At 48.5% G+C, this 15,697-nt stretch overlaps 1 protein-coding gene across 2 annotated transcripts in view; it reads right to left on the bottom strand.

Annotated features, from left to right (window-relative positions):
• The window catches only part of IGDCC4 (immunoglobulin superfamily DCC subclass member 4), a 125,666-nt gene that overhangs the window by 94,485 nt on the left and 15,484 nt on the right, over positions 1 to 15,697 (bottom strand). For both annotated transcript variants that reach the window (XR_002095137.1, XM_019503974.1), the window contains exon 2: positions 7,057 to 7,198. Coding sequence is in view for 1 of the 2 variants with exons in the window: in XM_019503974.1 (XP_019359519.1) it covers positions 7,057 to 7,145 (89 nt within the window). In the remaining variant the exon portion in view is untranslated. The remainder of the gene's footprint in view (positions 1 to 7,056; positions 7,199 to 15,697) is intronic.

Here is a 15,697-nt window from a genome sequence, read left to right as displayed (position 1 = left end):
AAAAAAAAAAAAAAAAGTAAAATAAACTAATCTTTAACAGCAACAGATTCACTGCAGCAGTAGGCCTGGCTTTCTCAAGACTACTCATAGCCATAGAGAAGTGGGGCTGGAAGGGACCCCAAGGGTTATCTAGTCCAACCCCCTGCCAAAGGCAGGATCAGCCCTATCCAAACCACCAGCCCTATCCTATCCATACAACCATAATCTCAGCTCTACATCAGACTACCACCAAACCTGATTCAAGATAGTCCAAAGGCCTTTCTGCTAAAAGTGTTCTATTCAAAAAATACATACATAAGCACACAAGCATACATACCTACATATGCATATGTACTATATTTTCTCAGGTAAAATGCGCGCCCCCCCCCACCAGCTGCTGGAAATCTGAGTGTGCATTATATGCAAGAAATACAGTAAAAGCAGTGTCTGGCAGTTACCAGGCAGAAGCATAAGTAAAATCTGTACACGATCCACAGGGAGCACAACAAAGAGCAGGCTCAGCTCCCTTCCTGCTGCTATTCAGTTACCTGCTCCAAAGAGGTTTTTTTTCCTTCATGCTGCCTGTAAAAAGCAAGGTGCCTCTCTTACTCTAGGGTGTGTTGTATGTGAGAAAGTATGGTAGCTACAAACCTACTAGTTTGCATGTGGATATCACAAAGAGCACCGTCTTTTATCCAGTAAGAACATGCCATGTTGACCTAGGTTCATGCAGTAATGTTGTTGTTTGGCATTGCAAATAGATTCCTCAGGTCTTCAGATCTATAGGACAGGATCTACACTTGAGAAAAGGAATCCTGATTCCCATCGTACTAAGGGTAGCTGTTGGACAAGCTACGAAGAGAGTTATACAGCGAGAGATGCAGGATTCAGAGGGCTTCACCAATGTTGCACAGGCCAATCCTGCCAGGCACCAAGCACCCCCTGGCTGAGAACCCTGAAAGATTGGGTTTCCAGGGCCAGCTCGTTCCAAGGGCACTGACTCTGCACTCAGTAGTAGCTTGTGCTACTGAACCAGAGGACTTTCCACCATCCACAGGGGCTGAGTCAGAGCTTCGGTTCCTCTGGGCAGTGAGTCAAGCCAACCAGGCATACAGCTCAAAGCTATGTACTACTCTATTGGCAAGGCTCATCACCTTCTTTCCAGGCTGTTCCAGTACTGAGGGATATAACAGTTCCTGAGAACTGCTCTGAAGAGCCTGTTTCCCTTGCCTTCTGATGGACACGTGAGTAACAGGCTAATAATGTACATGTGGACAGGTGACAGAAATTATTTGCCTAGAGACTCTCAGCTGTCCTGCTCATCCTGGCTACCTTTGTCTGAACAAGGTGTCAGATACTCCAGGCATCTTCTCCAAACAGGATTTCGGGGAACCACCCTGCTACAGCAACCTAGCAAAGGTCTGCTTCAAAAGGACCTTTGACTATATGATTTTCTTGCGTCTCTGAAAGTGCAGAGAAATGGGGAGGCACCTTTTTCTGCCTGGATGCTGAATGCTGGGGACCACGCATCAGATCCACACAAAACACCCTAGAATTAGAAAAAGCAGAGCTGGAAGGGGCCTGGAGGGCACCTCAATTTCACCCCCTCTGCATCAAGGAAGGATCAGCAATGTCTATCCCACTCCCAAAGGTCTTTTGCCCACCCCGCTCTGGATGGAGACACAACAAGCTCCCCATATAATCTCTTCCAGTGCTTACCCATCCTCACAGCTAGAAGGTTTTTGCCAGCATCCAACCTAAAGTCTCCATGCAAGCTAAAGCCATTGCTTCTTCTCCTATTAATTATTGATCATTAGAGTCTGGCAAGAAGCTATCTTCTTAAAAGCACCTCCAAATGGAAATGGCAATTTGCTTGGAAAAATAAGTCTCTCAAGGATTCCCTGCTGTTTGAAACAGGAGGATGAGTGAAAGGAAAAGAACAGCTAAACTCAGGATTGTCTGTGACCACCTCATCTTAAATGGTCACTAAAGGGCTAGAGAAGGGACTGAAAGAGTCAGACTTACGAACACCCTACCACAGGTTTGCTGCCTAGCCCTGGCCAAGTCATTTAAATTGCTGTTCCTCAGTGATGGAGGAGGCAATTCCTGGCCCTTGGGCAGCGTGCTGTGCAGGGGCTCATTGATCTCAGGCCCACATGAGACTGCAGGTTTGGCCATGGCATTGAATGAGCCTAGATCTTTTCAGATATAGGGACACTTGGCCAGGGTGACAGGAGACATGTGGGCTCACCTCAGCAGCTGAGGCTGACCAATTGATCATCTACAGGTGGGCCAGACCTGGCAAAAGCTAGCTGGACAGGTGAGAGCCCTGGACCCAACAGCACAGGAACAGGGCAGGATGCACTTCTACTAGCCTGCTACACACCTCCAGGGAGGAAAGCAGTCAGGAGAAATGCTTTCTGCCTCCTGGACATCCTCTCCTAAGGCTGTGGGGCATCCGGTGACAGTTTTGTTTGGAACTAAAGAGGCTCCTTCATTTACTTCCTTACAGTTTTTGGCCTAAGGCTTCTAACAAGCTCACTGATCACTAGTGATACACAGCCCACCGGCTGGGAACCACTGCACTAAAGCACTTCTGCTTCCATATACTAAGAGAGCCAGCTCCTGATGGATGCCTGGTTTTGCAGCACAAACTCAAGCAGTATAGTGCTGAATAATGCAGATAATTAGCGATCAGCATAAAGCACAAGTGGCTGCCAAATTCCTTATTTTCTGTCTGAATTCCTTGATGGCAGCCTCTCTCTTCGTGAACACAAGTCACAAACCTCTATGAACTTCACCACCGAGTTTTGACAGGCAGATGTCTTGGTTGTGATGAGAGCCCTTGAATGGATGGACAAGAGAGACTACTCTGCAGGAGTGGACCAGAGAGGAGTGATGAGCACAGAGGCTGGTTTCTCAGCTGGGTTTGCCCACCCCAGAACACCCTGATGGGAAACCCTTGATATCTGAAGCCCCACAACAGAGACAGGTCCTTGAACCGTCGAGCCATTTAGATATCCATCAACACTCCCCATCTGCAGGCACAGCGGGGATGTGGCAGAGAACATCCGAAGGCAGCTCAGTTACAGAAGTGATGCGGTCTCTGTGGGCCCCTCCCTGAAAACCTTACCCACCAGCATGGTCTACCTCTCAGTTTACTCATGAGAGCAAAGGCTGTGGAATCTGAGCCAGATCAGCAGCTTCTACCCAGCCTAAATAGGCCCCAGAGGGGCTGCCATCAGGCAGCCACTGTCAGGACTCCTAGTTCAAATGCAGCAGTACCAAGACAAATATTTGCATCTCTGACTCCGTGCTGGGAAAAGTCCCCAGTCCCCTGAGGTTTATTTTTATCATGCATCTGCTCTTTGCATCCACAGTGACAAGCAACGCATTCCAGGCAGCAGGAAAGGCATCTACCAGAGACAAATATAGCACCCAACTGCATTTCCAGGAGCATATGGTCGATATTCATTACATAATCATACGCTGCTCAGGGTTCAGATTCGGCATCAGTCCATCCAGCTTGCAAAGGCCCTGGAGGGGTTTAAAAACACGTCATGGCTACTGGTGGCTACCACAAGCACGCAGCAGACACCGAAAGGCTCATGTGCTAATGATGCAGAGAGGAGAGGTAGGATGCGGGTGAGTTATGTTGATGACCTTCAGTTCTTTCTCAGCCTCACCACTGTTTCTTGCAATAGTCTAGTAGCTGGAGGTGAAGGAGTCATTTGGGCAGAGTTTCTGTGTCTTTGTACAAGAGAGGGGACCTGCAAGGTCACTACTGACTCACTCCAGAGTTGAACACAATGTTTTCTGAGAGTTCAGCAGCACAGGGGGGGCTTCATGGGAGAGCAAATCCTGTTGAAGCTATTTCCAAAAGAAATGCAAGCTATGCTAAGTGTTCCTCGCCCAAGGACAGCCAGGGAGAACAAGAGAGAGACTTTGCTGCACTTGTTCCTTCCCAATGCTTCTCAAAGCCTCCAGCTATTTGTGCTCACTGCGGTCATGCTGATCAACGAGAAGCATCAAAAGAATCCATGAGAAGTGGAAGCGGGGACCCCCCTTCAATGTAGCTGAGTTTGCCTAATGATTCAGAGTGTAAGGGGTGGCTCTGGGTATATGCTTTTCTCAAACGAAGAGCAGAACAATCATCTCTGTCAGAACAACTGCTGTTACAGGGAAGAGAAAAACAAAGAGCCAAAGTCAAATCTCCAAGAAAAACAGAAAATGCACCAGGGGGTAAAATCCCAGTTCCACTGACATCCCCACCAGCTTTGCTCTCACTAAGCTGGGGCCGGGAAATTGTTCCCAGCACATCCTTCTTTAACGGTCTCCACCAGCCTCAACCAAATGGAGGCCTACCTCTGCCCAGAGCACTGTATCATGACTGAAAGGAGCAGGACTCAGAACCCAAAGGTATCATCATTACATGCTGCTAGCCCTGCGTCCGCGGCAGCACAACAACCCCTTCCCCTTTGCCCATGGCCTAGCTGGCTTCCTGGTCTTTGATCCCCACGGGTCCATGCCACACAGGCAGCCACTCAACCATGGGCAGGGCTTGCAAGAAAGCAGCTGCAGTCAACTCAGCATCCGCTGCCCCGGAGCTAGTGCCTACAGCTCCTGCACAGGCTGAACGTTCACCTACAACTCGACATCCTGATTCTTGCTTAGTACTCAACACTGAAAGCCCAAAAGTTCCATGAAGAGGGAGGAAACAACCAGACAAAACAGAAGGTAAAAGGGTCAAAAAGCGAACCCTTAACCCATGTTCTGACCCAAAACTCAGAGGCACGTGAGCTGGAGAAACCACATTCAAAGATATGGCAAGCCCCTCAGAAAGGCGGTGTCTTTTCACGGCTTTCTACAAGCTGGGCCAACTCAAAGCTGTGGCGGTGGATTTCAGGCCTTGTTTTTAAAGTATTTAGGCACTCATGTGGGCAGAAAGGTCCTTGTGGGAGGCTTGGAAGCACTTGAGAGGGGAATCCAAGAAGCAGAAATGCCAGGAAGCATGTCCAAAAAACACAGGGGTGCATGCACTGAACTCTAAAAGGACAGCAAGCACCAATCTTCCCTTCATGTGTGCAGCAACCTATTCAACGAAAAACTACTGCCCAGCATCTCCTGGCGCAAACAGCCACATGGGATCTCAGCAGGACTTGGTACTTAGCAATGCGGTGGCTGCTCCATAATGCAATATCTTGAATCAAATGCTCTGTCAGTGCTGGGAATTGTAATGGCATAAAACCCCAGGGAAGACAAGGGTTGGCTTACGTATATCATCATTGCAACGCACCTCTGAGACCACAGTCTCACTGGCACCCATTAGAGACCTATTAGAATGTCAAAGAAGAGAAACTGATATCACAGCAAGAGCTATTTTAAGGGTTTTTTTCATTTACGCTACAGCTAAAGGAGATAAAACATAGTGACACCTTAATGCTCTCCAATAGGTCGGATTCACAGTCCCAGAGTTGGATTCTGCATATCCCACTAATCCTGCCAGCTCTGAACGCGCAAGTCAGAACATGGCATGCCTGCATGTCCAACACGGATATCCACGCATGCTGCTGTCAAGGTATGTCGCAAAGCATGCCCACAGCCCCCCGTGGCTGGGCTGCATCTGGCCTTGTCAAGCAATGCACAGGCACAGCAGAGTAGACAAGGAGACCATTGTGTACCCAGACCCTCCTTTGGACGCACATTATTCCCTCCCAAGCCCATTTTGTACAGTCAACAACAGAACAGCCAAGCTCCCTGAAATCTTCTATGTGCTAAACATGATTTAAAAGCCAGGTCTGCAGGTGCAGATTACCTCTGGCTGTTACACAGAAAGCAATTTTCAAGCTGCTCATGTTGAAAGCAATCTCCAAGCATGTTATTTCACAACATCCATCGAACTGTCATATTAAAAAGCTATTGCCCTATCTGGGGCATGCCTCCTTCTCCCACCCCCCCCCCGCTGCCATTTTTTTTTTTTAACACTTATTTTTCTTCCCATACAAAGCACCAGCCTCCCACAAACCTTCAGCTCACTACACATCAGCCTCAAGGATATAAACAGCTATTCTGACAAAAACAGCCTTTGTGCTGAAATTATTTCTCAATTTTAGTACTTTTCCCTTCCCCTCCCTCCCGCATGCTAGCTGTCCCTGGGAAGGACCAGCTCTTCCTGCAGAAACTCAAACCACAGCTGCTGAATCTGTAGGGGCTAAAAGACAGCATCATCATTTGACCCACAGACAGCAGTTGAGTGTACAGGCCAGGGAACAGCCTCTGTCTTTGTCTCCTCTCCCCGCCCAGACACACATTTACTCAGAAAAGGGAACAGTGCAGATGGATCTGTCATTTCCCAAGCAGGAAATCCATGCCACCGAAGTCAATGAACTCCTGAGGGGCCAAGGGGAATGACTCAGTGTCAACTATACCAAGCCTGTGAGAAGGAGACCCATTATTAATACCACCATAGGCCTCAATCCAAGGAAGGCCTACACCCACCCCTGCTTCTCTTGTCCAGCTCTGAGGAGCCTCCCTGCAATGCAGTTCAGCTCCCACTTACATCTGCGCAGGATTGGAGCCCAGCGTCAGAATACTGAAAGGCTTACTTCCCTTGAGACCTCTGCACTTTTCCTTACCTATGAGCCAATCCCTCAAGCATCCACCATCCGCTACCTACGTATACAGGGCCCAAGCAACCACCAAACTCTCTGGATGGGCAAGATATGACCAGGAGATGGTGACAAACTGTCATAAGGCAGTCCATTTTGAGACTGATGAGTGGACAACTTGTACTGACTGTCCTGTGCAATTATATTGCTTCTTAGGCAATTCCTGATTTTGTTTTCAGAGAATTACCTTTTATAGCTTGCACACTAAGTCCAATATGCTAAATGATGCAGGGGAAGAAGGAATAAGACTTGATCAATTTGTTTATTTCCATGTTCCTTAATTAATTTTAAGGATATTTTTCTGTTGGTTCAAGGAACACTAGGAAGGACTGTCATCTTCTTAGTGTTTTAATATGTTGGGGTGTTTTTTTTAAATGAACTCAAGGAAATCGAACTCCCAGCCACTTACCTGGATTCTGTCAGAAGAGCCACCTGATCCTTCTCCCAGGTGATGCTTGGGGCAGGCAGCCCTTCAATGCGGCACTCAAACCGGGCCATGCCATTTTCTTCCACTGTCTGCGACTCGGGCTGCTGGAAAAACCGTGATAATGCTGGAAAAAAAGGAAGGAGAAAAAGTTAATGTTTTGAAAAGCCTAACCCAGGCCATCCTGCTTCACTGAGCAAGCTAAAGGGTTCCTCTTCACTTGCAACTTGACCTCACTGAGTAGCCCAGCTGGCAAGTGCAACTCTCAACTGCCCTCTGACACACCTGTGGCCATGCCCTTCACAGTCCTGAGCACATTAACAGGCAGACACATTAAAAGTGGAAACTAAAGACTGGCCTCACATCTGTGGCCACAACCAATCCATCCATCCACTTCTCCCACTGCTTCATTGAACTGGCCCTCCATCTCCAGTCACCCCCATGAGACCCACACCACACTTTAGAAAAGGCAGGGAGCGCCAGTAGAGAAATGGGGAAAAGTCCCCTTTCTGGATAGACAATCAGATCTGAGCTCCAGGCTTGATCCTAGGGGAGCCACAAGCTCTGTACAGAGAAAGATAAATACCCCCCTCCTTCAATGCCAAGGGCCAAGCACAGCATGTGCAAGTGTGGCACTTGAAAGCCACAGCCAAGATCATAGCCCCATTGAACCAGGTTCTGTGTGTAAGTGTGAATGCACATGCACACGTGCACACACACACAGTGAGTAGCAGCTGCTACCCAAAATTGCTTCTTCCCCTCAATAAAACAGAAGAGAGTAATACTGTCCCCACTTGATAGATGGAGCAACGTGCCCAAGGCCACCCAGAGAGACAGCAGCAGAGCTAAGAACCGAATCACGGTCTTCTGCTTTCTAGCCCAACAGCAGCACTGCCCTTCCTCTTACTGAGGGGCCGATTCACCCTGTGGCCACCAAGACCCTCTTGCTTAGCAGCAATGGGCACATGTAAGAACAATGCGGAGTGCTGCGATCACACCTATTCTCTGCCCAAATCTTCTTCTTTTCCACATTTTTCCCCCCTAGAATAAGAAGCTTGAGACATGCTTCTGCAATAAGTCTTACTGTGTGGACCGATAGTCTCATCCAAGGTCAGTATCCATTCACCCACGCTCTGGGGGCCCAGTCTTCTTCCCATTAAAGTCTACGGCAAAATTCCCTCGGACTCCAGTGGAGCAAGACTGGTGCCATGGATGGAAGCCATCTGGTATATCTGCGGTTCTGCACCACACAAGGAAGGCCAGCCCAAGACCGCTGGAGATGCAGCAGAGTATCAATGCAGGTAGGCTACAGCCACTGAGGCCCTTGTGTGTCTCAGTAACACAATGGCATTCTGAACTTGATGCACAGGCCTCCTTAATGGGATGCAGGAAAAGCTTTTACTCCCCACAGGAAAAAGAACAGGGATTTGTTTTAAATGCACTGCTATTAATCCACCTGCACTGGGAAACCTATCCTGTAAATTCTTCTCGTAATCCTAGGGCATAAATGCCAGAAAGCAGGAGTGTGGCATAGCAATGGTCTTAGCTTCATAGAAAACATGAAACTACATTGCTAATCCAAGAAGAAAACTATTCAGATCATGATCCACTGACACTATAGTTAAATTATTTGCGCAAATCCCTCTTTCCCTCCCTCCACACACAAAAAAAACCTCTGAAGAATCTGATTTTACACAGCCCTGAAAGCATTTAGTTATATTCTTTTATATAAATAAATTGTTATGGCACAGCTATGAACCAGTTAACACTTCCACTGAAAAAACTGTCCCACTGGCACACCTCTCCCTCGAGAGCACAGAGATTTAAACTAAAAAAGCTTGTGAGAAAATTGTTAATTTTCTTTTTTAAGGATCTTTTTTAAGCAAGACCTCGAGAGAGAAGTTTTCAATCAGTAAAAACAGTAAAGTCGCACTTGGTGAAGCTGTTACCTTATCCTTAGCTGTGTCATTTAAAATCGGGCATAAGGGGGTCATGTCTTTCTGAAAAGAGTTTAAAATTTGATATGATTTTTATTATGTACAGAGGGTAATACGTGTATGCTTCGTAACTGGGTGTTATCCAGTACTGGATTGCAACTGGTGCTTTCACGTTCAAAGACTATTACCTTTTTCTAACTAAATGATCTAACCTGCAAAACAGAAAAAAGAAACCCTAAGTCTGGGAAGTCTGACACACAAGTATCTATTGAGTGTTAAAAGTGCTCCCTGTCATTATGTGAGGACGGCAGTAGCAAAATCTTTACCAATTTCCTATGGTGCATTTAAAAAAACTAAAAAAAGTTGCTTGGAAAATCCTTAAAAAAAAAGGAAAAGAAAAGAACAATTAAGAGCCAGATCCAGCCAAGCATTTGAGTGTTAAGTCCCACTGACTTCGCCAGATCTTAAGCACGCACTAGGAACACTTTGCTGAATCAGGGCCAAAATATCTCAGATAAAATCGAGTGGGATCCCAGCACACTTTAAGGTCCTGTCTAGACCAAGCAAACAGCCTGTTGCTGAGAACAGGTGCTAATAATGGATCTCCTTAGCTCTCTTCAGATGGTTGGAAAGATGGTTCTGCCCCAGCACAAGCAGGGCAGTACATTTTTAGTGCTCCTTAAAGCCATCCAGAGGCCGCATTCCTGGAAAGGTCATGGGGTTGGAGAGGGAAATCTTTTTTCAGTAATAAAAAATAAAAATGCAATGAATATAAAAGAAAACATGGACGCCTTGGGCAAGCCACTCCTAGCTTCCTTCCCATGTATGGTTGAGTGTAAACACCTCGGGGCAGACTTTCAGAGGCTCCAGCGAAGCCACAAAACTGTTCCCACCAGCTTAGACTATTCCCTGATACACAACAAAGCAGCTCCATCTCTTCTTCACCCCCAGGAACAGCTCACGCCCGCTGTACAGAGTGCCCAACTGAACAGACCAGCCTGGTGCACTCTCCTTTTCAGCCTGGGGCCTCCTCCTGCTCTTGCCCATGGTACTGGAAGTGTCTTCTGCCCAGGGCTATACTGTTAGGGCTGGGAACGTGGGGCACTGCGCATGTTCAGTCACAGCAAAGAGTCCTACTGGGAATCAGGGCCTGGATAGGTAAGGGATCCTCTTCCCTGTGGAATAAGCAACATGGGACGGCTGGGTAGCACAGGGGAATTGTAGGGCAGTGGTTTTATCCAGCAGGCTGCAATGGTAGATAGGGGGTAGGGAGAACCTGGAGAAGTAAGTTCATCTCCCTCTTCCTCTCCACCCCCACTTTCCCTTGGTGCCAGGCAGCACGCTGAGATGCCAAAGGGCTGCCTCCCTAAAACTCTGCAGACAGGCTAATTAGCCAAGCACAGTGCCATGCTAACACAACTCTGCTGCTTCCACTTTGGAGCTGGTCCATGAAGACCTACCCCAGGGGTCTCTGTCGCTGGGCACCCACGAAGGAGGCAGGCTGTGGAGCTGGGAACAGGTTATAAGCAGGCTTAGGGGTAAGTGGGCTGTGGGACTGGGGGTGAGGAACATGTGGGCCATATGGCTGACCCAGGGGCTGGACTATGGATAACAAAGCGACAGCTAGTGTTGTGAAGAGTTATCTTGAAGCATCTCTCTTCTTCAGGTTTCAGCTTCTCCCTTGACTAGCTCTGGTCCGGCACTAAGGACACTAATGGGAACCTGCCCCAGAAAGTCATCACTGCCCTATGGCTGCGCAGACTGCCTGGACAGCCCAGCCTTGTCCTGGACAGACCCGTCTCCACCACAAGAGTTACTCTCTCGAGTCTGGCACTGCTGCCTGGAAGACACGGCAAGGCCTGGACGGGCAGCCTTGCCTCCAACGGGGCTTTGGTGAGGCAAAGTCGAGGCATGTTGGTTGGGCAGTGAAGGGCAGGATGTCTTGCTGCTGCCAGTGAGGTCCCTGTTTTGTGGGGAGATGACTTGTTGCCAGCAGCTGTGAAACAAAGCTGAACACCTTACAGGCATCACTCTGCACAGCACCGAAGCGGGCAGAGATTTGCCCACCAGTGGCATGATGCCATGGCCACAACACATAGCCTATGCCTGGGGTGTCAGGAACAGCATTTTGCCACCAATGTATTTGTTCTCTTTGTTTCTTCCATAATGAATACCTATTCCTAGGATGGTGCTGTACAAACATGCAGTAAGAGGATGACTCAGCCTGAGCTGCCCTCCTTCTAAACAGATGGGCCAAACACAGGGTGACAGGAGAAACAGAGGCATCCAAGAGTAAAGTGATTTGCTGGAGACCGCACGGTAGGTCAGTGCCAGACCCAGAAAAATACCCTGCCTCTCCAGAGTCACCTTCCAAAGCCAAGACCATGCCACCTAGCTAAGCCTCATAGACACAGTTCCTGCTTTCATTACACAGACCAATCTCCCCTGGCTATGCAGAGCCTTTGAACTCTTCTGCTTCCAGGTCAGGAGAGACTGAAAACAACATCTGGCAACTCTCTAGTAGTCTGCCTATGAATGAGTTTATGATCTTCGCTTAAGTCCCACTGTAACTACATCTCCCCTGCCCCCAAACCACCACAACAGCTGGAAGTGTCAGAGACGATCTGTGCACAAACACCATGGTTCGACCAGGCAGAGCTAAGTACACTACAACCTTCAACTAGAGGCCTATTTGGGCAGGAGGGAGAAGATGGGTGTGCACTGCCCTCCAGAACCAGGGGTCACAAAATGAGAGGAACAGTGGGAAAAACCCTGGTCGTACCCAGTTAACTGCCTTTCAGCATCCACTCTGCACTGTGTGACACAGGAGACTGGGCAAGACGGACCTAGGGTCTGACCCCAGAAGTGGCAATTCTTCTGTTCTTATGCACCTGGCACAGCACTTAACCTGAGCACTTTGCTCCTTGGGCTGCTGATCCAGGGTCTTCCCATCACACAAATGCTGTACAACTCTTTGGAAACAAAAGTAACTCCAAGTCCATGTATCCCCATTTAAAAATGACAGGACACTGAATTGAATGACAACTGCTACAACCTCTGGCCAGCTAAGCCCCGCAGTATAAGCGAGTGCATTTCTCCTTCTACCGTAGCTCAGGTGCTTCTCCCAGCGCAACCGCACAACACCGGGAACACGTATCATGCCTCTCCAATAGTCATAATATAACATGTCATTCTGACATTCATTTTCAGCTACCGCCGGCAGAAACGTGATACAACGCTGATCTTTCCAGACACAGCAAACATCTCCCCGTGACAGCTACAATTACTGTAATTGTGCAGATCCTCCCTCACTCAAAACGTTTAAGGTAAATTAACAGCTTTAACACATTGGCAAGTGTGATTATTAACAGGTAAGGAGACATGCCTTCCCTCAGCACAGATCGCACACTGGAGAGTCATGCTCAGGAGTACAGAGGGCCTCTGAGAAATATGCAAATCTAATTAACCGACTAACCATCTATTTACATGACAAGCAGATGCAAGCTTACCCTGGTCTCACTTGTAACAAAACAGCAGATATCAGTGGATTTCCAGCCTGTCACATCACATGGGGCCTTCTATATCCCTGACCGAAGACGTAACGACCAATTTCTGCTTCCTGGGCAGCAATGGCGTCTGGGCCAGAGGCAGTAGCTACCATTACTGTGCCCTCTCTAAGTCACTGCACAGCGCTGGTGCTCTGTGTGCCTACCACTAGTTATCCTAATGCCCCCAACTGAAGTAGGAAATAAAGATAAGCTCTTTATCAGCACTCCTGCGTTTCGCCCATGTATTTCACCTGGCCAGAGCCTTTAGGCAAAATGAAGCCATGGGTGTGGAAATGAAGCAGGAAGAAGTCAAGCAGGTGCTGCAATGCCTCCAATTTGTCACGAAACCAATGGCATCAAAAGCAGAAACATCCCCTGGAGTCCGGTGACCGTTGCCATTTCACCCCCTACAAAGCCTAGAAGCCCAGCATCGAAGTCCCCAGAACAACACCAACTGGCAAGAAAAGAAACCCTAGCAGAGATCCAAGTGCCTGCAGCATACTCAGAAATCACCAGGTTATGCCGCACGCACACACCTGTCATCTTGATCAGATTCCTGGAGTGAGGAGGCCCCTGACAAAGGTACTGTGTTGGGATTGTGTAACATGGCCCCACTGAACTACTGACCTATATTAGAAACTGGCTAATGGTAGACAGAGGAGCAAGCTCTCCACCCTTCCAGACTGGGCTGGGCTGGTAAACCCCAAAAGCATCACGTAGCTAAGAATGCTGCAACAAGGCTGTAGACCCCTTACCCCTTTATCTTGGTATTTTCATGCTTGGAGGCAGAGGAGGTATCGGAGGAAGGAAGGGGTTGCGCAGGAGAACAGCTGCACTCCGCATGCACGAGCAGAAACTAGGGGCAAAATGGTTTTCCATCGCTGCAGGGTCGACATAACTGCCATCAAGACACCAGTTTCAGAAGTGATTTACCAAGCAGCCAGGTACAGAGAAAGCCAGTCAGAACTTCCTGGTCACTCCTTCCCAAACCAGAGGAGTAATTAATGAGTGTTTAATAAAATTAAATTAATTGAGTTAATGAGAATTTAAGCCCTATAAAGAAAACAGGTATGGGCTTTTTATTATTATTCTTAAATGCAACACACAGTCAAAGTGCGTGACTCCCTGCAGCCGGGTATCACTGAGCTTTACTGACATCCAAAAACGGATTAGACATTTATAAACAATAGCAGCAGCTGCTGCAGTTACAGCAGCCAGGACACAAATCAATACGCATGCTTCAGGGGGTATAATCAGCTCGGCAACTGAGGGTCAGTAAGAAATTTCCCCTGGGGTTCAGCGCTGCACAATTAAGTGCATTACAAGGGTTTCCTCTCTCCTTCTGAATCTCTCCTGACCCTACAAAGGAAATGAGGGCTTTGTACAACATCCGCTTCTCTTCTACCAATCCCCTGAGTTAAGAAAGAGCCATGTGAGGTCTTCCCCAGGTGCTCTGCATTCCCTATCACTTGGACAGTCCTGCTCATACCTTCCAGCCCTTCTCCCTCTCACGTTTGCCTATTGAGACAGGCTGTCTGCCCTGATGGGTCCATCTGAGTCTCTTGGCTTTCTTTCCCAGAAACCAGCTCAAAGGATTGTCACCGCTTATGCAGGAGGACTTGTGGCCTGGCTGGCCCGCTACTGCAAGCACAATATGGGAGTGAAATACACCCTGCAACACGCTGACAGGAGGATCTCAACCCAGAGGAAAGTTTTATCCCTGGCTCTGCTGCAGACTTGACACACCACTTTGAGCAACTCCCTCGGGGCTCTTGCCTACTTAGAGAGTTGTCAGATTGTTTTCAATGAGAGCCGAGCCCAGCCTCCCTCTCCATGTGAATACAACTCCCTTCTCCCATACAGCCCTGGGAAACGGAATTCATGAAAACGTGAGTAGCCCTTGGAGACCTTGCGATGCTTTATGACTTCTGGGTGCTGGTACAGCCTGCATCCACAGCGATCCAGCCAGGGAACTAAGCGCGCCCTTTCCAAGCGGCATCAGACTGCGAGCTGCCTTGCTCTCACTCTCCAAACAAGCTTTGCTCTATCACCTGATATTAATCAGCCCTGCGAATGCAATCAGGATGAGGAATGATTCCGTCTGCATGTAAACAGCTTCTGATAAAACACAGCGCTCTTCCCGTTACGCCCTGGAATACTCCTTTCATGCGAGCTGAATGCTAATGGAGCCAATGCTTCTCGCTGGCCCGCTAAACCAAACATGCCGAGGGATACATTTCGTTCATCAGCCCCCTTGCACTGTGTTCAGGGGCAAACACGCCAGGTGCAAACGCTCAATGCAGCAGCAGCCCCCCACCCCACCCCAGGCAGACGGTAATAAAATACAGACAGGAACACACAGCAGGGAGCACAGCTGAATTTGGAAGCTGCCTGGTGCCACTCAGAACATGTGCATGGGGGGGTGGGAGAGGTGAAGTCATTGCCCATGTTCTTAAAAAAACCCAAAAAACCAAAAACAAAACTCTGAAAATGTGGAAGCACAACCATGGGGAACTGGGAGCTGACCCCCTGCTTTCTGAGATCATATTCCCCTATGGCTCTGCCATCATGGAGCACTAGATCACAACCTCCCAGTCAGTGTAAGGATTTAGTAGCGAGGGCGCTGAAGCTCTGGGAGAACACAAAGGATGCCGGGGATTCTTCAGCACTCAGCCCTTCACTCAGATGCAGTGCTTTCCTCTAAAAGAGATGCTCTTATTCAGCCACTAGCAACTGGAGTCAGGCCAGAGTGAAGCATAAGGCCCGTTATGCAGGGGTGATGACAGCGATCCTGTCTGAGCCTGAAAATCCATGACCTCTGTTCTGCGTGGCTTCTTCAAGCCCAGAATCTCTAAGGAAGAACAAAAAGCCAGGCCACAGACAGCTGGGAGGCAGACAGGCAATTCAAGCAAGATTCCCTGGACAATGCAGCGTGGATGCTGGATTTCTCATCTCCAGCTGCCATAGCTCCCTTGGTGTCCCAGTGCCGGCATTTTGTGAGCCCAGCTGTTCGTTTAGTTCATCAAATTCCATCCCAGAGGAAAGGCAGCAAGAGGGCACAGTAGCCCCCCTGGCTCTCCAGGGACCTAGCAGACCTCCTGAGGCTAAAAAGAAAGGCCTACAAAGGATGGAGGATGGGAT

The sequence above is a fragment of the Gavialis gangeticus genome, unplaced genomic scaffold, assembly GCF_001723915.1.
Source record: "Gavialis gangeticus isolate Ggan-Ray unplaced genomic scaffold, GavGan_comp1, whole genome shotgun sequence".
In the NCBI taxonomy this organism is placed as follows: domain Eukaryota; kingdom Metazoa; phylum Chordata; order Crocodylia; family Gavialidae; genus Gavialis; species Gavialis gangeticus.
This window is presented reverse-complemented; position numbering and strand designations above follow the sequence as displayed.